General features: G+C 37.5%; 1 protein-coding gene across 1 annotated transcript in view; it reads left to right on the plus strand.

The window, feature by feature from the left end:
• OTOGL (otogelin like) overlaps positions 1-27,212 on the plus strand; it is a 183,013-nt gene that overhangs the window by 73,906 nt on the left and 81,895 nt on the right. The window contains exons 24-28 of the mRNA XM_061415623.1: positions 6,124-6,231; positions 6,992-7,130; positions 18,068-18,202; positions 23,397-23,546; positions 24,485-24,604. Of these exons, the coding sequence (XP_061271607.1) occupies positions 6,124-6,231; positions 6,992-7,130; positions 18,068-18,202; positions 23,397-23,546; positions 24,485-24,604 (652 nt within the window). The remainder of the gene's footprint in view (positions 1-6,123; positions 6,232-6,991; positions 7,131-18,067; positions 18,203-23,396; positions 23,547-24,484; positions 24,605-27,212) is intronic.

A 27,212-nucleotide genomic window follows, 5' to 3' on the forward strand; every position in this document is an offset into this window, starting at 1 on the left:
AGAGGTGACCAGGAGGAGAAGAGGGGGAATCAAAAGGGGAGAGAGCAATCTAGCCAGTAATCAATTCCCTATGTGCTCTCCACAGTCTGGAACACCCAGAGAGGTTCATGGAGTTACATAGAGAAGAGGAGTGAGGAGGGAGATAGAGGTGACCAGGAGGAGAATCAGATCAGATCAGATCAGTCACTCAGTCATGTCTGACTCTTTGCGACCCCATGAATCGCAGCACGCCAGGCCTCGCTGTCCATCACCAACTCCCGGAGTTCACCCAGAGTCATGTGCATCGAGTCAGTGATGCCATCCAGCCATCTCATCCTCTGTCATCCCCTTCTCCTCCTGCCCCTAATCCCTCCCAGCATCAGAGTCTTTTCCAATGAGTCAACTCTTCGCATGAGGTGGCCAAAGTACTGGAGTTTCAGCTTTAGCATCATTCCCTCCAAAGAAATCCCAGGGCTGATCTCCTTCAGAATGGACTGGTTGGAGGAGAATAGGGGGAGTCAAAAGGGAAGAGACCAATCTAGCCAGTAATCAGTTCCCTAAGTGTTCTCCACAGCCCAGAATACTCAGAGAGATTCACAGATTTAAGTAGAGAAGATAAGGGAGAGGGAGGAGATAGAGGTGACCTGGGGGAAAGTCAAAAGGGGAGAGAGCAATCAAGCCAGTAATCACACCCCTAAGTGAAAATGGATACTGAAGATTAGATTCTTAAAGGTACAAAATTGATACCAAATACCACAAAGCAAAGATTTAAAATCTAGAGGTTAGACCCTCAAAAATATAATACTAAAAATACAAAACAAAGTCAATCACAAAAATTATAAATATATATATATGAAATTTGCTTTAAAAATAAGGCCTTTTTTTGAAAGGTAATAATAGGTTATAAAAATGAAAATTAAATGAGTAATAAAGAACTTAAAAATAAAAAAAATTTTACAAATAAAAAAATGACATTGAAACATGTAAAATATCATGTAAGAAACGAGTTGCCAGTCCAGGTTCGATGCACGATACTGGATGCTTGGGGCTGGTGCACTGGGACGACCCAGAGGGATGGTATGGGGAGGGAGGAGGGAGGAGGGTTCAGGATGGGGAACACATGTATACCTGTGGTGGATTCATTTTGATATTTGGCAAACTAATACAATTATGTAAAGTTTAAAAATAAAATAAAATTAAAAAAAATGATAATAGTAAATATATGTCTAGGAATTTCTCTGGAGCTGTTGTGGGCAGTGTGGGGTCAGTTCAGTTTCAGATAGTTCCTTTTTCCAGATTATACTTCTTCTCTAGGTTTATAAACCCTTTTTAATGCTTAGTCAATGTTAACTACAGGGCTTTAATCTGTTGCACCTGTGACTTCCAGAGCAGTTCCCTCTTCTTTGTTTATTTTGGCTTCCTCTGTTTACAAGTCTCTTCAGTGTCTAATTTCCGCCCTGACACAAGCAGGTGAAGGTGGTCACTTATTTAAGCTCACTTGTTCAGTTGTGTTGTGGGGAGGGAGGAACACTGCAAACAAATTCCACTTGCATGTATGGGGAGTGCTTGCAGTGTATGGACCATACTGGGTTTGCCCCAGCTCATGGAGCGTGTGCTCTCCGGGTCTATGTTGCTCAGGCTCCAGGTTGCTCTGCAGGGGTGCTGTCCAAAGCAGACCCAGCATTTCATGCACTTCCCAGGTCTAAGCCACTCAGGTTCAGGTTCTCGGGTACTCCACAAGGGCACAGACTTGGTTGGGTGTGTGTTTTGTGCCTTTCCCAGGTTTGAGCAGCTCAGGCGGCCAACTGCTTTGCGAGCACACTGTCCGAGGTGGTCTGTGCATTTTAATCACCTCCCTAGTCCTGGCCGCTCGGTTCCCCAGGTGCACTGCGAGAGCACCGTCTCAGCTGTGCCGTGTCTCCTCTGGGGAGCTGATGTCAGGCTTCGACCCTCCTGGCAGATGTCAACCGTCCAGGATCCCAGGAAGACTTGGTTAGCAATTGGGAGCCTGCTCACAGTTTGGTGGAGGATGCCATTTCTGAGGCTGAGATTGCCCCTTGCCTTCCGGCTCTGGCTGTTGTACGCCTGCCTCTCCACCTCTGGCAGAAGGCGTGGAGAGGAGAGGCCTGCACGCAGCCAGCTAACTCTCCTTTGGTATTCGCTCAATCCTTTGTTCTGTGAGCCGGCCAGGCTGCGTGTTAGTTTAGAGCCTTTGGCGGGAAAGTTCTCTTTCTCTGTCTCTCTCTGGCTATCCCACAGTTTGGGTTGCTATCTTACATTAGCTCCCTCAGGTTGTCCTCAGGGCATTCAGGCCCAGTCCTTACCCTAAGCACCAATGATGCAACCCGCGCCTCCCTGTCCAGTCCGCGCTCATGGGTGGCAGATGCGAGCGTCTGGGCTACTTCTCTGCCGGGAGTTGCGGTTAGGCACATATTCTCTGGATTTTGTGTTTTTTCCACACCACCTCTCCCCCTATTTATGTTGCCCTCTGAGATTCCATAACTCCCCACAGACCCAGGGTGAGAGAGTTTACCTGCTATTTGGAAACTTGTCCTCCTTCACGACTCCCTCCTCAGGATGGGTCTCTGTCCTTCTCTTTTGTCTCTCTTTTTGTCTTTTATATTTTGTCCTACCTCATTTTGAAGGGAACAGGCTGCCTTTCTGGGTGCCTGGTGTCCTCTGCCAGCGTTCAGAAGTTGTTTTGTGGAAGTTGCTTAGCATTCAAATGATCTTTTGATGAATTTGTGGGGGAGAAAGTGGTCTCCCCATCCTATTCCTCTGCCATTTTGGGACTGCCCCTCTTCTGTATATTCTGTTGGCTATTACTATTGTTGATGTTAAGTTATATTATTAATACCAGTTTCCTTATCTAATGGATGTTACATAAAGTGGTGTGTTGAGGTTGTTTAGGGCAGTGGGTAACAGTGGGAGCTCTGGCTTCAGACACACTTGTTTCAGATCCCAGCCCTGTAGGTATTAGCTGAATGCTTTTTCTGCAAGTTCCTCTAAAGACCCAATTAAGCATTGTGAAATGTGGCATGTTTGTGTATTTGTGCACATGTGTGTATACTCAATAAATATGGGTGACTGTTTTATGGCGGGCTTCTCTTGTGGCTCATCTGGTAAAGAATCCGCCTGTAATTTTGGAGACCTGGGTTTGATCCCTGGGTTGGGAAGATCCCCTGGAGAAGGGAGAGGCTACCCACTCCAGTATTCTGGCCTGGAGAATTCCATGGACTGTATAGTCCATGGGGTTGCAAAGAGTTGGACACGCCTGAGTGACTTTCACTTTCTTTCACTTTTATTTTATGGAAGCATAATTTACTCTTACCTTTGTAAATTTCCTTTAGTAGCAGAAATCCCTAGTACTCATGGAAGGTAAATACAGAATCTGGTGGCTATTCATGTCCTCGCAGGCACACGTGGAATCTGGCCTCACTGGCCTTCCCTCTTCTGATGATGAATAGAAGCAGTGCACAGAGGGAGAGCCACCTAAGGCAAACAGGTCACCCATTCTTTCTCGATGAACATATTCACACAAAGTGATTTCTGAGCTCAATTCATATCAGCCAGGAGCAAAGAAGAGAGAGGTTTTGTGGTCTGTTTCCCAGGAGATTCACATTTGTCTAAATGGTCCCCACCTGAAATAGGTTGAAGAGACAAGTAACTTGGGACTGTATCAATCTCTTTATTAAAGAAAGGACACAGAAGGAGTGTGGAAGAACAAAACCTTGCATGGGAAAATAAAGGCAGGTAGAAATCAGACCATAGAGCAGACAAGCAAGGAAGGCATTTTAGTAAAAAGGACAAAGGAAATAAAACCTTTGTTTTATAGTAAACTAATTGAGCCCTACAACATTACTTGATTTATTTGACTTGATTATGACTCAGGGATGCATGGCTGATTAGATAAAACTACGTCCTAATTTTGTTTCATATGCTTGTGGTTGATGCTATTATTTTAGAAAATATCTATTTGCTGTCCTCTTTGACTTTTATTTCAATAATGATTAATTTATTGGTCAAATTTTATTATAAAAACTTAAAGTCATTTTCTTCCACCTTCTCTTGTTTTATTGAAATAAATAAAGTTTGAATTGATGAAGAGTCTTCTGCCTGTTTAGAAATAATTTTGTAACATAGAACTTTCTATTATAAAGTTGCTTATGGTACTATGATTTGGATTGACTTCCATGTGACTTGGGGGGCTTATTTTAGGACGATAAGCCTGGTATCACTTGTTTTTGTGGGGCTTCTTATAATCCCAGCAGTTTTTCAAGTACAAATGAATTTTAGTTTAGAAATCACTGTGGGTTAAATAAATGTAAAGTAATATAGCAGAAAGAGACATACAAAACCGGGATAAAATGCTGACCCTCTTTCTTATTAGCTAAAGTACCTCAGGGTAAATCTTAACCACGTGGAGTCTCAACTTTGTTTTTTTTTTTTTTTTTTAAAAACAAATGTACTATCTACTTCATAGATGGTTGAGTATATGCAGCACACCAGTCATATGGTAGGTGCTCAGCAAATGTTTATTTTATGACTAACCCCACTTCCCAAACCTGCTTAAAGCAGACAACTCATAGTGATTTACAGCTCTCTTCTTCCTTCTTCCAGTTTTGATTATGTTATGTTATGTTTGATTATGTTATGTGTTATGAAAAACTCATCAGTCATCAGCATAACCATTTAAAACCACTACTTTGGCTGGTTGTATAAGAATTGTATTTATCACATTTAATGTAGTATAATCTAAAAAAATACTGAATCACTATGCTGTACACCAGAAGCTAATATAATATTACAAATCAAAGGCTAACAGAGTTTTGCTAGGAGAACACACTGGCCATAGCAAACACCCTCTTCCAACAACACAAGAGGTGACTCTACACATGGACATCACCAGATGGCCATTAAATCAGCTATACTTCAATTAACAACTGAAGTGAATGATACTTTAGGAAATAAAAGAAATGAGAATTAAAAAAAAAATTTAGTGCAGTTCAGTGAGGCATCCCTTATCTAAACAATTCAACATCCAGTGTTTACAAACTACCTAATGTGTGGGACATTTTGTTAAGATATAGGGAAGACAGTACTAGAACACACACATGTAAGAAAACAATAGAATCTACCTTATGGAATTGTCATTAGGATTAGATGAGTCAATGATACATGTAAAGTGAGTGAAACAATGGCTGGGCCATGGTTAACACTCAAAAATACTAGTTTTTGTTGTTGTTTTCTCTATAAGACATTTAATGAATTACTTGCAGTTCGTTGGATGAACCCTCCAATAAAGGTTTGTATAGATTGCTGCGTATAGGGAGTGTGGTACATAAAAGATTGCACTAAACTGGATCTTCAGTGGTGAGAAAAAAATCTTTTAGTTTTCTAGGCAGAAGATGCTGTGCTCAGGGAAAGTGACTGAAAGTTTGGGAAGGTTAAGGGGAGAAATTATGGGCTTCAGGGCATTGTTGTCTAAAGAAAGCAAACCTAATGAGACGATGCATCATTCATATAGATAGTTTCACACCTTCACCTTTACGCAACTACTGAGGGTCTGCTCTGTGCTAGACATTGGAACACAACCATTAGCAGGATATTCATGGTCTTTTGGAGTGAAACTTAAAGTCAAGTAGACAACATACACATTAAATAAAGACTCACTTTACTGTGTTAGATGAACTGTGAGTGAGGAAGCAGAGAACTAGGGGAACATAGGTGATTATTTATATTTGAAAGCGGAGGCAAGAAGTCAGGATTCCTGACTTCTGTGTTAATATTTGAAGCAAATATTGAAGAAAGGTAGCCTTCCTTCCTCTTTAATTGTCTTTTCAGAATACCTCATGTTACCCAGAAATTTAGGCTCCTGTCTCTGTTTTATTGTACTAAGCGATAGCAAAAAGTTTAAAATATTGCATCCAGTCATTTGCCTGGCCTTTATTTCTGTGATATGAAAGATACTGTGTGGTAAAATGGGGGAGAAAGCCTGGATTTGACTCTTCCATAGGTTAGACAGAACATGCTTACAACTGTTGTAACCAATGTAGATGATTTTGAATATGACAAGATTGCTGATTTTTTAAAAACTGAAATTGGTAGTTGATATTAAATAGCATTTGCTTCTTCACTCGAAAGGATGGCAGAGCACAAAGGAAAGTGTTACATTCCTGAAAGCTGTCCCTGTATTTGGAAAGATTGGGAGTACCTCTCAGGAGAAGTGATTGCTACACCATGCTATACCTGGTAATGAGATCCGTTTATTTCACAACTTCTCTAAGAAATTGTGCTAGTTTCACTCATGTTGTATTTACTTAATGTGACGAATTTCATAAGAAAGCAAACCAAATCTGAGTAAATACGATTTTAAAGGCCTTCAGGAGTTAATGGGAAGCTACTACCTACAGGGGGATCATTATTTTTATGCCTATTTGTTTGACCAAGAAGCAAAAAATGAACTATGATAATTTGAAAATATAATAGGAAAAACATATCTCAAATTTATAAATAATAAATGTTCCAAAGAGAAGGTCATATTTGATGGAAAATTTTGTTTGAAAATAATCCAAAAGAATACCATAAAATAAAATTAAAATACAGTGTCCTTGAAATGTGGATAAAAAATTCAAGCTTGTGAATAAGTCCTGTCTGTGACTGAACAATAACAAGAAAAGGTATTGAAATGGACTCAAGGAAAAGAGATAACATTGTAGTCTTTTGGCGACCGGCAGGTGTATCTTTAGTTTTTCATTCCATCACCTGTTTTCAAGTGACCCAGGCACAATTTCTAGGCTTGTTTGTGATGTCTTAAGACAGAGTGGTAAATATATGCCTTATGTATCCCTGTAATAAAATGTTATCAGAAAGAATTGGCCATATTTATAAGCGCTATTGACACAGTGAATACCCTTGAATACAAACCTTCCAATACTTATGCTCCCTGAAAAATACTAATTAGAGCCGCATTTCCTAGAAAGGTAACAATGTTGATGTTGTTTTCTAATAGTGTTTGTCGCCGAGGAATGTTCAATTGCACCTATTATCCATGCCCAGCAGTATGCACAATATATGGGGACCGGCATTATCATTCTTTTGATGGACTGGAATATGATTATATCAGTGATTGCCAGGTATTTTTGATAAAGGTATGTCACAGTTGTTATTGCTGTTTGGTCGCTAAGTCATGTCCTACTGTTTGCCACCCTATAGACCATAGCCCTCCAGGCTCTTCTATCCATGGGATTTCCCATGCAAGAATACTGGAGTAGGTTGCCATTTCCTTCTCCGGGGTATCTTCCTGACCCGGGGATCAAGCCGAGGTTTCCTGCATTGCAGGCGGTTGCTTTTACCGCTGAGCCACCTGGGAAGCCAATGTCACAATTGCTTGCTTTAGTTACAGTTATGTAGAGCGTGTAAAAAACAAGTATGGTAGACCCGTGACATAGCGCATCTACATATCATTAGTAAAACTTCTAAAAGCTACAGCAATTTTAAATTAATTTCCTTAACTAATTGTTAAGTTTTATTATTTGTAAGTGATGAGCTAATTTCATAACCTTTCTGTGCCTCTGACTTCTCATTTGTAAAATGAGGATAATAATTGTCCCTATCTCCCAGGGGTAGTTCTCAGGGTTGAATGAAATAAATATATGTAAAGCTTGCATATAGTACTTACTATTTAGTAACTGCTCAGTAAATATCAACCATTTTTATTTTTCTTGGTTTAATTTGGTGAATGTAAATATAGCACATTAAATCATGTATTGGACCATGTATTTGTTTATAGTTGTAGCAATTAAAATGACATTATTCTCATTTCTAGACATGCTATTTTGTTGATATGCTTTGGTTAAACCCTGGGCTTTGTATATCTGATAGAATCCTTAAAAGTTTTAGGAAGAAGTTGCCCAAGAATAAGCAAAATAACATCTTTTCATCCAGCAAGGTAACCTGTGATTTTCTTGAATGTGTGTTTTCTTCTGGGTAAGGCTTTTATGTTTTTAGCATATGTCAGGAAAGTAGGCACATTCCCATTTTGTATTAGTTATTTTAAATAAAAAACAAACAGTAAATCATAGCCTTCCAGACTTAAGCAAATCTCCTGCTATGTTTCAAGGGAAACCACTGAGTTTCTCTTTCAGTACTATTTTTAGCCTCCTTTATGAACAGTTTTAAGTTTCTTAAAGAATAAATCCCTTGGAATGAATTTGGCAGTTAGAAAATTATAGAAGATGACAAGTTGCCTGTAGGGTGTGTGTGTGTGCGTGTGTGGTTTTATCTTGGAGCACAGGAAAGGCACAGAGAATACATATCCATTCTATGAGTATTTGTCCTCTTCAAACAAGTATTTAGCAAATAATTTTACATGAAGATTTTCTTACCTCTTGAAGTTTAGGTTGTCAATTGAGAAGCCTGGAAAAGTAAAAAGCAATTATGAGATTTGAATGCATAAACTGATACTTTTTTTTTCCCCTCATAATGTTTCAGACTGATTTTATACCAAGTCCTTGCTTCCCTTGATATTTAGGTGTTCTGATGTTCCTTAAGAACCCTCTTCTTTTGCATTTCTGGCTTACACTCTTGTAGTCCTTCACTATCTCTTCTGGTTCCTTCTTTGTCTCTTTGTTGCCTTTTCTTTTTGCATAAGTCCTAGACCATAGATGACGGAGTTGGCCCCTTCAGGGCAAGGACCAAACCCTAGTCACCATTGTTTTAGTAGCGCTGGGCACCATGCTGGGAACACTTGTCCACTGAATGTTTACTAAACTGGATGTCTGTGCTTGGGTCTCTCTCCTTTTCTCCTAATGCTTAAGTTCATCCACCTCTTTAATCTTAACCTCACCTACAAGCTGATGAGTTCCAAATTGACATGGACAGCTTTGACCTTCAACTTCTAGGCTGTCTTCTGACTCAAGTTCATCCCTATCATAATACATATTTTTCGTTCTGTTAACCTTTCTAAGACTCACATTGCTATCATGTCATTGCTTTTTAAGAACTGCTGCTGACTCCCATTTACTGGCTTCCATAAAATTGAACTTCTCAGGAAAATCCTTCAAGGGTTTTTCTCAGGGTATTTTTCTGTACCTGATTGGCTCTACTCCCTCAAAGTGACTTTTCTAGTTCATATTTATCTGTTCTGTTCTTACTCATCCTACAATATTTGATAGTCCTCATGTCAAAAGTAAGCAATCCATTACATTCTGATTATTTTATATGCTCAGTTAGGTCATGTATCATTTTATGTCAGGGTTCAGTGTTACACTTCTTTTGGGTTCCTCACTAGGGCTAGCACAATTATGGTTGTATTATAAGAGCTAAAAAAATTACTTGCTCTGTGTTTAACCATTTTTTAAGAGGGTAGAATTCAAAAAGTTACACTTAATTAGTAATCTTATATTTGTTATACATGCATACACATGCCTTCAACATGAAGTATATAGAGCAGTGTTCTTAAACTTTATTATGTATGCATATAACTTGGAAATCTTGGTAAAATCTAGGTTCTGATTTTATGTGTTTGGAGCAGTATCTTGGAGTCTGCAATTTTAAATAAACTACTCTGATGTTTCATGTCCATTGTCCACTCTTTGAATAGGAAGAATGTAAATCATTTCCTTCTTTAAAACACCAATTGTAACTATTTTTGAAATTCTCCTCTTCTTCTGAATAGTAAACTTTGTCATATCCAGAAAAAACAAAGTATCATGGACAATACTGTATCAAATATGACCATCAATCGTTGACAATACTGTATCAAACACTGAATATATCATTAAGGTTAATTAATGATGCTTTTTGTGGTTTCATTTTAAGTAGCAAAGCAAAAATTCTGCCAAATTTGTTTTCACTTTGTGTATGGAAAAATTATTTAGAAGTATTTACTAAAAGCATTTTAAACCTTGTCCGTGTATTACCATCTTTGTAAACATTTTCCAGTGTGTGGTCTTTGCCCATATATTATCATTTCATTCTTTAGTACGCAATTTTCAGGGCCTATTAAATGTAAACTGTGTTAGCAAAGACGTTCCTTCTCTATATATTAGGGTAGATTTCTCCAAGAAAATTCTGAAGTTTTGAAAACAGGGATCATACTCTATATTTCTTTTTTCCTTCCCCTCCATCATTTTGCAAAATGCTGGGCATTTAGCAAACCCTTAATAACTACTTATTTGATCTGCCTGGCTCTTCCTTAACTCATCTATCTTTGCAGTAGAGAAATCATAGTATTTTCCATTGTATTTTCAAATAATGATTTTTCTTAATTGAAGTATAATTAATTCACAATATTATGTTAGTTTCAAGTATACAGAAAAGTGACTGTGCAGAAAGTAGAATATTTGTCTCAATTCTGATTCCTGACAAAATGAAATTATCTTCTTATGTCTGATGCTGAATGATGGTAACAGTCATTTTTATTGGTACTGAATATAAGAGTGCCATTTTATTTGGCAGGCGAGAGCCATTAAAGTTTGGTTTTCAGGTTTGTAAACCCCATTTCCTCTTCCTCTCATCACTTTAATTTGCTGCTATATTCTTCTGTAAAAATACATACATCATATTCAGTCTCAAGTTTTAATGAGATATGCCTACCTGTAAGTGAGAAGACATGTTGCAGGAAGTATCAGTCCAACATTTGGATAAAATGTTAAATATCTGGGTTAAGATCTATCATTAGGGTTCATGTAGCAAAAATTAGGTATAAAGAGTATGAAAAATCTAAAGTTGTAAGTTTTAGAATTGTATATATTTTTTTTCCTCTGCCAAGCAGAATTATGCTTTTTTATTTAATAATGTTCTTTAAAAAAATAAAATGTGCTTACAAAAAATAATCTTTGAAAATTAAGAAAAGAAAACTTATGTTAGTAATTAATTAGAATTATACTAGTGAATTATTGATTGTATTATAATGAGCATATTTATTGAAATTAATAAACCAGAACCAGGACCCCAGAATGGATGGGTTAGTTTGACCAACACATTTTTGACAAGCCAAGAAATAGTTTAGTTGACTACGGAGTAGATAATTATTTCATACCAAAGACAAATTAGTGATTAACAAATGCAGCCTAGTAGTCATGGCTTTGAAATGTTATCATGTCAGATAGTAAATTTTTCAATGCTTGAGATTTTCTACTGCAATAGTTTTATAATTTTTTTTTCCTTATTCCATCTGCTTCTCTTTTTCATGGCAAGGTTTTTTTTTTTTTTTTTTTTTTTTTGAGAATCAGCGTTTCCTTTGAGAAGGATAGAATGACTGCCAACACCATTCATTGACTTGCTGCTTTTTCAGAGGCAGCATTCACTTCTGTGGATAGCATATTTAATTCCTTCTTCTTTGTCAGGCAGCTCTCTTTCCTCCCTGTCTTGATTACAAATTCTAGGCTTTATCTTTGTCATTTGTAAAGCATTTTTATTTGGTAAAACTTATCATTTACTTTTTTGGGCCCTATGAAGGATATAGTAATCTAATTCATAAAAATTTCACTTTTATTTGCCAATTGGACTTTTAAAAATTAATACTTACTCAACTTTATCTTAAAGTATAATGTTACTTGACTCTGACATTCAAAGGAATAGTAAACCTGTTTTTTAATCTCTGGATTGTGGAGTCTTAGGAAACAGTTCCAAGCAAATACTTACCCTATCTTTGTTTATGTTTATCAAACTTTAAAAATTCAGGTTCTCTGCTATTTTATTCATTTTGAGGCTGTTTATGTTATACTGTACTATACTGTAAATAGCGCTTGGAATATAGCCCATTATTTTTTACGTATAGTGCAGCAGACCTATGACAAAGTCATAATTGTATTTCCTGAGGTAAGACTTTTTTAAGAGTAAAGAGAGTTGAGAAAGCAAACAGCAACTTGACCTGTGCTATAAGCTCAGAGAAAGAGAACACTGAGTTTTTTCAGCAAAAGTGAGAAATTTAATATTCCAACTCCCAGATTTCAGAGTCAAACTTTGCTTCCATTGTCTATGACAAGCCACAGCCCTGCTAGTTTTCTTCCTATAACTTGTTCTAGATTTGATTTTTCAGCATTCTGTTCAGTTGATACCACAAACGTTTGGTGCTCTCCTGGTCTCTGAAAAGCCTTCTAATACTGCTCTCAAATGTTTGTACCTTGCATCATTTTTCATATCACTATTTTTCTGTGTGATTTCTGTGTGTCAGGACCTATGCTGAAAAGTGAAGGTAAAGGATGTGCAACATAGATATGAGTCTTGCCTCCTTCAAAATTTAGACTGGTGTGAGAGAGTCTAAATCACCAAATCACAAGATCCATATAAAATTGCAACTGTAAAAGCTAATGATGACATTTGCAAAATCCAGTTCAAACTTTTTAATGCTTATCTTCCTTTTTGGAAGTACTTCTTGCTTTGTATTCTCTGAGGTATTTCTTCCGCCTCTGCTGGTGTTTGTCTCTGACCCCTCCTCAGGCTCTTCTGGTGGGCTCTTTCTTAAAACACTAGGTCGCACAAGTTCCATATTTTCATGTCTATCTCCTCTATAAGATTCTTAGTTGCTTGTAATCTCATAATATCTTGAAGGGTAGACCTGTATGTATTTGTATATGTGTGTATGTATTTATCTATTCATCATCCATCCGTCTGTCTATCTAGGGAAATGAAAACAGAGAGGAAAAGAAGTCAAAGGAAATCATTACACTCTATTTAAGCAAATATAAAGATCTAGATGGAGCTTTCTCTGTCAAATAAGAGTAAAATGAAAATTAATGGCACAGTAATTATAAAACAGTGTGGCACTTCAAAAGAGAGAGAAAAAGAAGTAGCATGTAAACATTATATGAAAATTTCACTGTGAATAAAATTTATCCCCCATAAAATAAAAATATTTTCTGTCTTCCAGAGGTTATGAAAGAGATGATGGAATTAACTAGTAAAATTTTAAATGTATATTCAGGGACTATAAGTAAGTGAAAAAGAAAATGATAAAAGTAAAGAACAAATTAAAGACCAAAACACATTGTACAGTTGAGATGTAAGCATTTCTTTTAAAAAATAAGTGTATGATCTTTTGCTTCCTGTCTCTTCCTTTAGGGTGAAATGTGAGAGATAATGTAATTGGCTAGAGTTGTCTTTGTGTGTGTGTGTGTGTGTGTGTGTGTGTGTGTATGCACAATACAGTCCCTTGGCCCATCAAAGAAAGTGCTGCTTTGAGGCCATTCAGCTGTGGAACATGAAGCATGGCTGCCTGAGGCTGCTGTATCAGCAGTGACTTTCCGTGGTATAGTTATCCTTCAAAGGGGCTGGGACTATGACAAGTCTTAAACTGACATGTCAAGTAAAATAATATATTACCTTGAGAGGTACTGATGTTTTATAGTTCAGAATCAGTTGGGAGAATATTCTCTATCAATGTTTTCAGTACCTAAACATAGACGTTTTGAGGAATCCATGTGGCACATGGCTCTTGACCTTTTTACTCTAGTTTTGTAATCATTTCTTACTGTGTTGCTTGGCAACTCTGTAGCATTATCTTCAAACCTAATATTAGCTTGAAATATATTAGAAATGGAAATTGGAGAAACATGGCTCATAGGAATCGATATTGTTTCAAGTTACTGTCAGCATAACATGATATTACCAGGCAGACCATACAATATAGACTACTTCTTGGCATTTCTGAGTTAATATATAGACTAAAGCTAATACTGAGGCACTTTAATTAATAGTAATGGAAATGTAATGGCAATAGAAATCCTTGCAGCCAGCTTTTCAGATCCCTTAATCTAATAACTCTTGCTGACAAAGGTTCTTATAGTCAAAGCTTGGTTTTTCCAGTAGTCATGTATGGATGTGAGAGTTGGAGCATAAAGAAGGCTGAGTGCCAAAGAATTGATGCTTTCAAACTGTGGTGCTGGAGAAGACTCTTGAGAGTCCCTTGGACTGCAAGGAGATCAAACCAGTCAATCCTAAAGGAAATCAATCCTGAATATTCATTGGAAGGACTGATGCTGAAGCTGAAACTCCAATACTTTGGCCACCGGTTGCAAAGAACTGACTCATTGCAAAAGACCCTGCTGCTGGGAAAGACTGAAGGCAGGAGGAGAAGGGGATGGCAGTGGATGAGGTGACTGGATGGCATCACTGATTCAATGGACATGAGTCTGAGCAAACTCTGGGAGATGGTGAAAGATGGGGAAGCCTGGTGTGCGGAGTCCATAGGGTCACAAAGGGTCAGACATGAGTGACTGACTGAATAACAACAACAGAGAGAAAGCAAAACAAAACCCTGATGATATATATATTTCTTCTTTGAAAATCATTCATAAGGGCAGGAAAGTATGGCATTATTATTTTTTTTTTGAGTAATACAATGCCATAATCATCTTAATGACCCTTATTATTCTTCTTTTCAAAATTTAGGCAATACTTTCGAAAAGAATTGTTAAGAAGAAGAAAAAGTTCTCAGTTCCTATGAAGTAAGGAAAACTGGGTCACAAAGAGACACATTAATTACTCTGTCAACAGCATTCATGTAAACCTGTCTTCTAGGCAATGTGCTATAGTAATTCCTAATAAGACGGAATTTGGCCAAACCAAGAAATATGCTGTGCTAATATTCATATTGTTGGTGATATAAAAAACTAAGTATGGAGAATTTATATCAAGACCTATATGATTTCCAGACGCTTGAGAGAATTGTCACTTTCCTTTCTATGATATCCCACCTTTCACAAGTTAGTGGAAGGACTCAGAGCATCGGGGCTTTAACTTTCGTAGAGATAAGGACTTCAAAGATGTAATGAAAACCATGGCCGTTCTTCCTAGAAAATTATGCATACTCAAAACAATCTTTTACAATGAACTTCCAGGATCTATAGAACCATTGAAACCAATTCATGAAAATGGGATACAAAATCAGAAACCGTGTTTCCAGAGAGTGAGTTCTTGGTAGATTGGAGAGGGGAGTAGCTGAAGGCAGGTGAGGGTGAGGAGATGGAGAGCGGGTTAGATTTAGAGTGTGAGAGATTACATAACATTCTCTGAAACTAAACATTCCCTATAACCTACAATTGAATTTTCTCCTCAACCATTTCTAAACTCTTCCTAATTTCTCTAGAAGTTGCATTAAGAAAAAACAGGGTTTTGAACTCTGTTCTTATTTAGCTAAGTGACTTTGGACATTCATTTAATCCTTAACCTCTGTTTCTTTATCTATAAAATGGAGATAATACATAATTCAAGAACTGTGATAAGACTTAAATGAGATCATGCATGTAAAGTTCAAAGTAAGCCCTCATATCATATGCATTATTTTATTTACTAACACAGTATCAAAGTTTTATATTTATTTTGATTTTATCTTTAGGCAAATAATTATTTAGCCAGAGAACTCCTGAAAATACAACAAAAGATATTGTCTAAATGAAAAACATCTCTTTTAAAATTTCCTTAAGTGACATATCTTATTGGATATTTGATGGGAAGAAACTGGTTGATAAATTTGAACTGTAATGATAAATGAAAAGTATGAAAAGGCAAAAAGATATGACACTGCAAGATGAACTCCCCAGGTCAATAGGTGCCCTGTATGCTACTGGAGAAGAGAGAAGAAATAGCTCCAGAAGGAATGAAATGGTTAAGCCAAAGTGGAAACACCCAGTTGTGGATGTGTCTGATGATGAAAGTAAAGTCCAATGCTGTAAAGAACAGTCTTGCATAGGAACCCGGAATGTTAGGTCCATGAATCAAGATAAATTGGCTGTGGTCAAACAGGAGATGGCAAGAGTGAACATCAACATTTTAGGAATCAGTGAACTAAAATGGACTGGAATGGGCGAATTTAATTCAGATGACCATTATATCTACTACTGTGGGCAAGAATCCCTTAGAAGAAATGGAGTAGCCCTCATAGTCAATAAAGAGTCCGAAATGCAGAACATGCGTGCAATCTCAAAAACGACAGAATGATCTCGGTTCGTTTCCAAGGCAAACCATTCAATATCATAGTAATCCAAGTCTATGCCCCAACCAGTAATGCTAAAAAAGCTGAAGTTGAAAAGTTCTATGAAGACCTACAAGATCTTCTAGATCTAACACCCAAAAAAGATGTCCTTTTCATTATAGGAGACTGCAATGCAAAAGTAGGAAGTCAAGAGGTATCTGGAGTAACAAGCAAGTTTGGTCTTGGAGTACAAAATGAAGCTGGGCAAAGGCTAACAGAGTTTTGTCAAAGAACACACTGGTCATAGCAAACACCGATTCCAACAACACAAGAGCTGACTCTACACATGGACATCACCAGATGGTCAACACCGAAATCAGATCGATTATATTCATTGTAGCCAAAGAAGGAGAAGCTCTATACAGTCAGCAAAAACAAGACAGGGAGCTGACTGTGGCTGAGATCATGAACTCCTTATTGCAAAATTCAGACTTAAATTGAAGAAAGTAGGGAAAACCACTAGGCCATTCAGGTACAATCTAATTCAAATCCATTATGATTATACAGTGAAACTGACTAATAGATTCAAAGGATTAGATCTGATAGACAGAGTGCCTGAAGAACTATGGACGGAGGTTCATAACATTGTACAGAAGGCAGTGATCAAAACCATCACCAAGAAAAGTAAATGCAAAAAGGCAAAATAGTTGTCTGAGGAGGCTTTACAAATAGCTGAGTAAAGAAGAAATGCAAAGGAGAAAAGGAAAGATATACCCATCTGGATGCAGAGTTCCAACAAATAGCAAGGAGAGATAAGAAAGCCTTCCTAAGTGAACAATGCAAAGAAATAGAGGAAAACAATAGAATGAGAAAGACTAGAGATCTCTTCAAGAAAATTAGAGATACAAAGGGAACATTTTATAAAAAGATGGGCACAATAAAGGACAGAAACAGTATGGAACTAACAGAAGCAGAAGATATTAAGAAAAGGTGGCAAGAATACACAGAAGAACTATACAAACAAAGATCTTAATGACCCAGATAACCATGATGGTGTGATCACTCACTTAGAGCCAGACATCCTGGAATGTGAAGTCAAGTGGGCCTTAGGAAGCTTCACTACAAACAAAGCTAGAGGAGGTGATAGAATTCCAGCTGAGCTGTTTCAAATCCTAAAAGATGTTTCTATGAAAGTGCTGCACTCAATATGTCAGCAAATTTGGAAAACTCAGCAGTGGCTACACGATTAGAAAAGATCAGTTTTCATTCCAATTCTAAAGAAAGGCAATGCCAAAGAATGTTCATACAATGGCACGATTTTCTTGGACTCCAAAATCACTGCAGATGGTGACCGCCAGCCATGAAATTAAAAGACACTTGCTCCTTGGAAGAAAAGGTATATCAAACCTAGACAGCATATTAAAAAGCAGAGACATTACTTTGTCAGCAAAGGTCCATATAGTCAAATATATGGTTTTTCCAATAGCCATTTATGGATGTGGGAGTTGGACCATAAAGAAGGCTGAGTGCTGAAGAACTGATGCTTTCAAACTGTGGTGCTGGAGTCAGCTCTTGATCTGCAAGGAGATCAAATCAGTCAATCCTAAAGGAACACAATCCTGAATTCATTGGAAGGACTGATGCTGAAGCTGAAGCTCCAATACTTTGGCCACGTGATGTGAAGAGCTGACTCATTAGAAAAGACCCTGCTGCTGGGAAAGATTGAAGGCAGGAGGAGAAGGGGACAGCAGAGGATGAGATGGTCAGATGGCATTGCCAACTCAATGGACATGAGTTTGATCAAGCTCCAGGAGATGGTGAAGGGTAGGGAAGCCTGATGGGCTGCAGTTCATGGGGTTGCAAAGAGTTGGACATGACTAAGCAACTGAACAAGCACAACAAATAATAAAATGGAAAGAAAGCTGTCTTGGAACAACATTTTAAGAGGAGATATTATAGATAAAAGTTTAAAGATTGAGCTAAATTGCTATATTTTTATTAAATTCTTTACATTTGAGATCAAAAATGATTTTTATTTTAGAAGTAAGTTGTATTTCATTTTCAATACAATTCATTATAAATCTCAGAATTCTTTAAGATTTAATGAAAGATAAGTAAAAATTATGTATAGTATAGATTTATATTAATATAATATTTTTGACATTTCAGAGTACAGATGATTCAGATATATCTGTCATTGCCCAGAACAAGAAATGCTTTGACAACGATATTGTTTGTTCTAAAAGTGTTTTGATTTCGGTTGGGGCCACTGAAATTTACCTGAATGATTCTCCTTACAAACAGGTTAGTGAATTGTTTTTTGTAAAATCATTTTAACTTGTCCTGAGTATACTGAAAAGGAAATAGAAGCAGTTTTAGGTACTTTTCTTTATAAGAGGTTACTGGGTTTTGATTTTTTTCTTTGTCATTTTATGTGGCTTCAGTAAATCATACTCGATTTGTCTCTTTTGTTTATACTCTACATCCCCATTTGCCAATTCTTTCCTTGCCATCAGTAACCTGGAGTATCTCAACATTATCCAAGCTATCCAAGCTAGCCTCCAGTCTTAGATTTTCCCCTCTGATCCGTCTCGCCAGACTGCGGCCAGGCTGATTTTTCTGAGATGGATATCTCATCTCCTGTCACCCTTGTGCTTTGAAACTCAGATGACCTCCCATTGCCCTTACAAGGCCTCCCCAACCTGGCCATGGCCACCTCTCCTGCCACGTGTCTCATCACTTTCTGCTTCAAGCCCATGTTCTAGAAATTGGAGCTTTATCAGTTCTTCAAATGCTCTATAGTTTCCTCTCCCCTCTGATCATTCATGAATGCCATTGCTCCTACCTGGATCAACCTTTCCACTTAACCTGCTCCTGTGTGACGAGTCTTATCTCCTTCAAGGAGATCCTCCTCGTGTGCTTAAGCTCCCTGTCAGCGCGTGCATCACACTTTGGTGAAATTCCTTGTGTGGTGGTCTGTCTTTTCTATTTGTCTATGAGTTCTGTGGGAATTGAGACCACTGTTTTCTTTGTTCACTCTTATATACTTGGAGCCAGTGCAATTTGAAAGAATGAATAAATTTCATTCACTCATTCATTTGTTCCAAATGTTTACTTTATACCAAAATATGTGTTAATTATCGGGGCCACAACAATGAAAAGCCACTGTGCTTTGCCTTTAAGGTACTTGTACTCAGTTGAGGGAGCCATTCAAGTAAATTAGGCTGTGTGGTGTGGTATGCGATGGTAGGACTGTGCTTAGGAAAGCAGGACCATCCCTAAGAGGAAGACCTAAGCCAACTTGGCATGTTGAGGGTAGTCGTAAAGAGCGTAGCCTTTGCAGTCAGTCAGTACTCACTGAGAACCCCTGTTCTGTCACCTGCGAACTCCGTCTCTTTGGGCAACCCCTCCAGGCTGCAGCTTTCACATTTGTAAATGTGGGGTGATTATGAAACCCACTTCTTAAGTTCATATGAGAGTTAAATGAAAGATGTATTTCAGGAAATTCCTCTCCTCCTCCCCTTCATCCTTATTTTTGAAGGCTCAGAAGACATGCTTTGGGGAAAATGATTGGAACTGAGTCTTTCAAGGTTCAGCAGGTGTTAGCAAGGTGAGGAGAGAGCATAGAAAGATAGCACAGAGGAACAGTCATGCCGAACGGAGGAGAGTTGAAAGATAAAGTGGCTGTTTGGAGAATTCAAGCAGTTTAGTTTGGTGAAGGTAGATGGGGATGGTGGAGGGAGGGTGAGGCAAAGAAATTCAGGGAGGAGTGTCCACACTGACTTTCACGCAGGACGCTCAGGGACATGGCCAGTTGATAGGATGGCTGTGTAATATATTTGAACTTACTTTACAAAGAAGACATTTTGGAATTAAGCAACATAATCTGACATGTGGCCTTTAAAAGTGGCCTATTTCTGAATTTTTAGATTAGCATTTCTAAATCTGGTTTGCAAAAATTCTGCATTCAAAGCATCTAGAATATTAATTATAAGAGCTGGTTTGTGAACTCCACCCCGGTATTAGAATGGCTGGAGCTGATGACAATCGATACTTTAATGGTACCCCAAATTCTTCTGTACACTAACATTTGAGAATCGGTGCCCTACATCAGAGCTCATGTCCTAGTCAGGAATGTTGAGACCAAGCAGGCAGTGATCAAGACTTGAGTAAAACAGAGTTTGTATAAGTCATGTTGACATCTTTTTGAAATAATTACTGCAGTTTGGGGTAGCCTTCAGCTGCATATTCATTTATCTGTGAAAGTTTTCTCTAAGAAAAAGGATGCGTTTTAAAAAAAAGAAAAACTGAAAATAGTAAGTGCTCTTATAAAGACTGTTTGACACATTTTTGAAGTGGTAATTGCAGCTCTGTGTAGTTTTCGTATTCCAGTTTTCACCTGAATGGAGCTGTTGATGAATCTCCTTCATATCAGTTGTGAAGTATAAAGGAAGATGAAGAAAAATCATAAAATAGTTTGACCCTAACAAATCCCTGGTTAATATTTTTTCTTGAACATCAAAAGTGAAAATAAGTACCATTTATTTTATGGCAGATGGATTGCTCATTTAGGAGAAGGAAAAAAACCTTTTATTTTTTCAATTACTACACAATTCTAATTTTATCAAGTATGTAGGATATCAATATCTTATGAGTTTATTTAAGCTGTATTTTAAAAATTTTAATTCTTCACTTTTATAACTTATTTTTCTGACATCACTAGCGTTTATTTACAGTGCTGTAATTCTCCTCTGAAGTGGAGGTCTCTATTTTGGGCAATGCATAATACTTCATTCTTATAAGAAGAAACATCTTTGCTTCCTAATCTGAAAAGAAAGAAGTATAGTATCTCCTTCTGACCAAAGAGGATTGTTCTCTTGTAGCAAACTGCCCTGTCTAATAAAAATGAAGGATTTAGCTCTACAGGCAAATATAGAGGATGTGCTTTTACATCAGGATAACTAATACAAAACCAATCTGAAGGAAGTCCAATAATCTTATCCAAAAATTTATTTTATGTTCCAGTGATATGTCAACCAGCCTGAGGGAAGTTTAATAGGAAAATACATGACAAAGTATTTCATGGATTGAAAAGGAGCTATAAGCCACAAACATTTCACTTACTTGCTTTGATTATTGCTGCTCAGGCTGGAAGCTGAGAACTATAAGTAGGCCAGTGCAAGAAGGTATTAAAAATATGTGAGTTACCCTTGATCTAGAAGGTGCAGATACTGCCATAAACTTGACAAAGTACATCTTTCTAGGAGCTAACATTCATAAAGGGAGGAAGACAGATAATAAAGCCAAAGACAAATCAGATGATGAAAAGGTCCTGAAAAGTGTAATCAAAATGATAAAAATAGATTCTATGGCAGAGAGTGATATGGCAGCCTGATATGCTACATTTTGTGGACCTAGTGAAATGAAAATGTATACCCCTTTGATAAAAACAGGGATTTTTTTTCCTTTGTTTTGTAGTCTTCTTGACCTGCCATAGTGTTTTCTCTTTATTACTTAATGCCTTGCTTACTTGGACACAAGTATACTTCCAGGTTGAATGCAGACCCTTACAGGTACTGAGGGCATTGCCCCATAACTCCAATTTGGTACTCGGAAGCAGAAAGAAATGAGGTTAGGTAGAGTTCACTAACAAAATATATACTGTCCTATATAATATACTGAGCACTTGCAAGTATGATGTTGGTTTAGGAGACTGAAAACTTCTTGTGAATATGAGTTTATTTAATTTCCCCTGTGAAAGATTTATAAAAATGTACACTCTAGTACAGTGTTTCCCAAACTATGCTTTTGTTATTACTTGGGAGAAAAAATAGCCAAAGGATTTCATATCTCCTTCACAATTTAAATTTTGCTTCTAGTTAAAATTTTGCTTTATGTACTTTGACTTAACCATGTATTTTAAAAATTATTATGTGAGTTAATTTCAGTGTTAGAGTCAGCATAGTCTTTTATAGGGTATAGCCTCTTACCCATAAAGAACATCGCATATTTTCACTTTAGGTTGAAGGTACTGTAAATTTTCCCAATGGATTCCATCTCTAGTTTCTCCCTGCTATTATCCTTTCTAGCACACACATTATTTTCTTTTAGTACGCAAACATCATCTGTCACTTTAGTATTCCAAATCTGTTGAAGGCATTTTGCACACGAAATAACAGCCATTGACTGTAATGGGTAACTTGATGGCAAAGGGTCTCAGACTATGCTTGTATGGAATCCATGCTGTAGCTCTCTGTGCTTTCTCTAGTTCTGTAAAAATCTTGAACTTCCTGCCCCCCAAGCCTTTATTCCCAATGGTTTCTTTCCTCATTCCATTTTTCATCCCTGTTTATTTTCCTATTTATGATCTCTTACAGATCATATGTCCTACCTCTTGCAAGAAGCCTTCCTAAGTTCCTTTGATGGAAATTCATCTCCTCATCCTCCTTAGCAACTCTTTCTCTCTCTCTATAGACACATACACACACATTTTGTGCTTATTCTTTTCAATTATGCAAAGTCATACATTTTTGGTTGTTGTTGTCTCTGAGTCCTGTCTGACTCTTTGCGGCCCCATGGACTACAGCACACTAGGCTTTCCTGTCCATCACTATCTTCTGGAGTTTGCTCAGATTCATGTCCATCGACATTTTTGGTACTCAATCATATTTATTAACCATCAATATAAATTGCTGGGTCAGCAGGTATATCTGTTGCAGGAAGGGAGACCCCTTCCAGGGCCCAAAACTGGGTTCTTGTCTAACACTCGGAAATGAATTGTCCGAGGAGACACATGTGCTGACAAAGCAAGAGATTTTATTGGGAAAGGGCACCCGGGTGGAGAGCAGTAGGGTAAGGGAACCCAGGAGAACAGCTCTGCTATGTGGCTTGCAGTCTCGGGTTTTATGGTGATGGGATTAGTTTCTGGGTTGTCTTTAGCCAATCATCTGACTCCTTCCTGCTGGTGCAAGCCTTGTTCAGCCAAGATGGATGCCAGAGTGAAGGATTCTTGGAGGTGGTCGGACATGTGGTGTCTCCTTTCGACCTTTCCCGAACTCTTCCAGTTGGTGGAAGCTTATTAGTTCCATGTTCCTTACCAGGACCTCCTGTCGTAAAACAGCTCATGCAAATAGTTACTATGGTGCCCGGCCAGGGTGGGCGGTTTCAGTCAGTGTGCTTCCCCTAACAAATCCGCCTAATGTACTCTATGCCCTTGCCTTGACTGCTCTTCTGTATAACTGAAATACCTTTTTCTCTTTGCCCATTTATCTATCTTGAGCCTATCTACCGGTTTGTGTCTTGTTATCAATTTTATGTTTTTCCAATTTTATTCATTTGTTTTGTCTTTTGTTATAAACTTAAGGAAAGATAGGGGTAAGCAAAAATACTAGTACATAGATATTTATTGATGGATATTAATTTAATTAATGTTTGCATTTTGGTGAGAAAATAAGAAATTCATCTTTTTCTTTATTATGTTTTTCCCCTTTTTTTGAAGAAACGATCAGGTTTTTTTCTGGAAAATAAACCAACATATCAGCTGTGGAAGGCAGGGTACTACATGGTAGTATACTTTCCAGAGAAAGACATCACTATTCTTTGGGATAAAAAGACAACCATCCATATCAAAGTTGGACCACGGTGGAAGGTAAGTCAACCTATTTGGTAGGTCAATCCAAATGAGATACAAGAAATGAAATTGCATTGGACTTTTTAATGTTTTATGGAAGTAAAATGATTGATGAAATGAGATATTTCTCAAATGATTGAGAAATGTTATATTTTTAGAATAACTAACTCAGATCCCAGGGAAGAGTAACTTTACCTTGTGTTGCATACTCTTCTTAACTTCAACTTTACAGTGTCCAGTTTTCCAAAGTTACTTAGTTAAGCTTTTATTCCCACTCCCTACAGTATGATTATATGATATTGTTTGTAATACGGTTGGATTTATTACAATTTGTGTTCCATCTTTTCCTCCATTTTCCAGATATTTTTAAGCTTATATACAGTAAAATTCTTTAAAAATGTAAAATAATTTATTTTTATGATCTTCAACTCTATGAATTTCAACAAATGCATGGAGCTGGGTATCCACCACCACAGTTCTAGAAAGAACAGATCTGTCAGCTTCCAAATTTCTTCTGTGTTGCCCTTTTTTTGTCAATGGCTACTTCTTACCCTTCACTCTGGGCAACCGCCGTATAGTTTTCCCTTTTCTGGATACAGTATAAATGAAATCACGCAATATATAGTCCTTTGGGACTGACTTCTTGGACTTGATGAGACCATTCAAGATTCATTAGTATTTTTGAGTGAATGAATTGTTTGCCCCTGTTTACTGCTGGGTGATACTCTTGTTGTATGGATGTACTGGTTTGTTGGATCCATTAACGGTTGAACACTCAGTCCGGATTGTTTACAGTTCTTTTCAATTTATATTTTACATTGTTTTAATGATTGCTTATTATTAAATATTGTATTAAATATTATTAGATATTTTTATTATTTTAGATGTTTAAAATTTTAGTCCTTAAATGTTGAAGTGAATATAGAATATTTCATGGTAATTTTCTTTTCCTTTAGAACAAATTATCTGGATTATGTGGAAACTTTGACAAATGTACTTCAAATGATATGACCACATCCAATAACTTGGAAGTGAGAAATGCCCAGGTATTTGGAGATAGTTGGGCATTAGGACAGGTAAGTGGTATATATATATTTTAGAACAAAGCAAATATTTTCTGGTGTACTTATCCACTAAAACATTTTATTCTTACAGGAAAATTTATTTAGGTAATACTATTTTATGTAATATTTGTGTAGTAACTTATAGTTGACAGTCAAACTGCTTTTACATTTAATTTCTCATGCAATCCTTGTTATAATCTGTTAATATAAAGGGTATTGACTCCATATTACAGATGAAGAAATTGAGGCTTAGGAAGGTTAAATTCCTTGTCTACTATTGTGTATCCAGAAAGTCACAGAGATGATGTTCAAATTCTCATCTTTTAATCTCATGCTTTTCCTTTCTAATGCTCTTTCAATGTATTTATGTTTCTAATGATGTATCTTTATTCAACTCAAGGTAATGAATAAATGAAGAAAGAATTTCTTAACATTTGTTCTCCAGACATGGCTGTGTGTGGGGTGGGGTAAAGAGTGAATTCATAGCCAACTACCTTAGGGAGCAGTTAGGATGAATTAAGTCAGGCATATTTCTTTTTTGAAGGATTTTTTGAGGCATTATATGCCTTCAGGAGAGGGATGTGTTTGAAGGAATTCCCAAATTTACTGACACAGAGCTTATGTTTTGTATATCAGTTCTCAAAGAAATAGTTTTCTATGGGACACAATCTGAGAAACGCTGAACTAAGAAAACAGTCAAAATGGAAATTTGTTCTACTCTTTTCTTCTTCTTTTTTAAACCTATTTTTTATAACTAAAAATAGAGTCTGCAACTACAATTTCCTGGTTGGTTACTATTTGATTAGTTGTTTTACGATTTTGCCTAGTTTACTAATATATCTAAATCTCTTTAAAAAATTAAAAGGGGATTGGGGTTAAACATTCACCCAATTTAGTAAAATTTAAGCAGTATATTTCATTGTGGTCTACATTAAAAATTATAAAGATTTTATTTTTTGATATAAAATAAATTAAGGAGTATTTAATTTATAATCATACTTAAATATTTAGACCAAAGAATTTTAAACTCATTTATACCTAATAGACAAAGCTGAAAATTAAAAAAAAAAATTCATTCAGTAAGTTCTGCTTAGCACTTAATGTTTTCCAAAAGATATGAACACATAATGTGATTAAAACAGCCACTGACCTTGGGAATTTGGTTTAGCAGATGAGGTAGAAAAATTAACAATGGCACTATGAGACAGGTGCTTTGATATAGGTGTATACAACATGGAGTTTGTGGTCAAAGGAAGATGCCGTTGAGTTGATTCTCACAAGACTCACAGGCACCATAAAACAGAAGGTGATGGGAAAGAGGGTGGCAGCAAAGGAAGGAGCAGCCCTTTAGAAGGCATCAGGAAGACTAGAGTGAGTATGGCGCCTGTGTGCTAAGTTGCTTCTGTTGTGTGCGACTCTCTGTAAGTCCATGGACTATAGTCCATCAGGCTCCTCTCTCCATGGGATTTTCCAGGGGAGAATACAGGAGTGAGTTCTCATGCCCTCCTGCATGGGATTTTCCCAAGCCACGGACTGAACCCATGTCTCACATTTCCTACATTGGCAGGCAGGTTCTTTACCACTAGCGCCACCTGGGGAGAAGGCAATGGCAACCCACTCCAGTGTTCTTGCCTGGAGAATCCCAGGGACGGGGGAGCCTGGTGGGCTGCCGTCTATGGGGGCGCACAGAGTCAGACACGACTGAAGCGACTTAGCAGCAGCAGCAGCAGCGCACCCTGGGAAGCCTGAGCATAGTGGTTGTTTTTGTTTGGTTGCTCAATCACATCTGACTATTTGCGACCCCATGGACTGCAGCACAGCCAGGCTTCCCTGTCCGTCACCATCTCCTGGAGCTTGCTCAAACTCACGTCTATTGAGTCAGTTATGCCATCTAACTATTTTGTCCTCTGTCGTCCACTTCTTCTGCTTCCAGTCTTTCCCAGCATCAGGGTCTTTTCTAAAGAGTCAGTTCTTCACATCCGGTGACCAAAGTATTGGAGCTTCAGCTTCAGCATCAGTCCTTCCAATGAATATTCAGAACTGATCTCCTTTAGAATGGACTGGTTTGATCTCCTTGCAGTCCAAGGGACTCTCAAGAGTCTTCTCCAACACCACAGTTCAAAAGCATCAATTCTTCAGCACTCAGCCTTCTTAATGGTCCAGCTCTCACATCCATACATGACTACTGGAAAAAACATAGCTTTGACTAGACAGACATTTTTGTTGGCAAAGTAATGTCTGTACTTTGCTGTCTAGGTTTGTCATAGCTTTTCTTCCAAGGAGCAAGCGTCTTAATTCCATGGCTGCAGTCACCATCTGCAGTGATTTTGGAGCCCAAGAAAATAAAATCTGTCACTGTTTCCATCGTCTCCCCATCTATATGCCATGAAATGATGGGACCGGATGCCATGATCTTTGTTTTTTGAATGTTGAGTTTTAAGCCAGCTTTTTCATGCTCCTCTTTCACCTTCATCAAAAGGCTGTTTAGGTCCTCTTCGCTCTCTTCCATAAGGATGGTATCATCAGCATATCTGAGGTTATTGATATTTCTCCCCATAGTCTTGATTCCAGCTTGTGAGTCATCCAGCCTGGCATTTCGTATGCTGGACTCTGCATAGAA

This window comes from Bos javanicus, chromosome 5 (genome assembly GCF_032452875.1).
Source record: "Bos javanicus breed banteng chromosome 5, ARS-OSU_banteng_1.0, whole genome shotgun sequence".
NCBI lineage: Eukaryota > Metazoa > Chordata > Mammalia > Artiodactyla > Bovidae > Bos > Bos javanicus.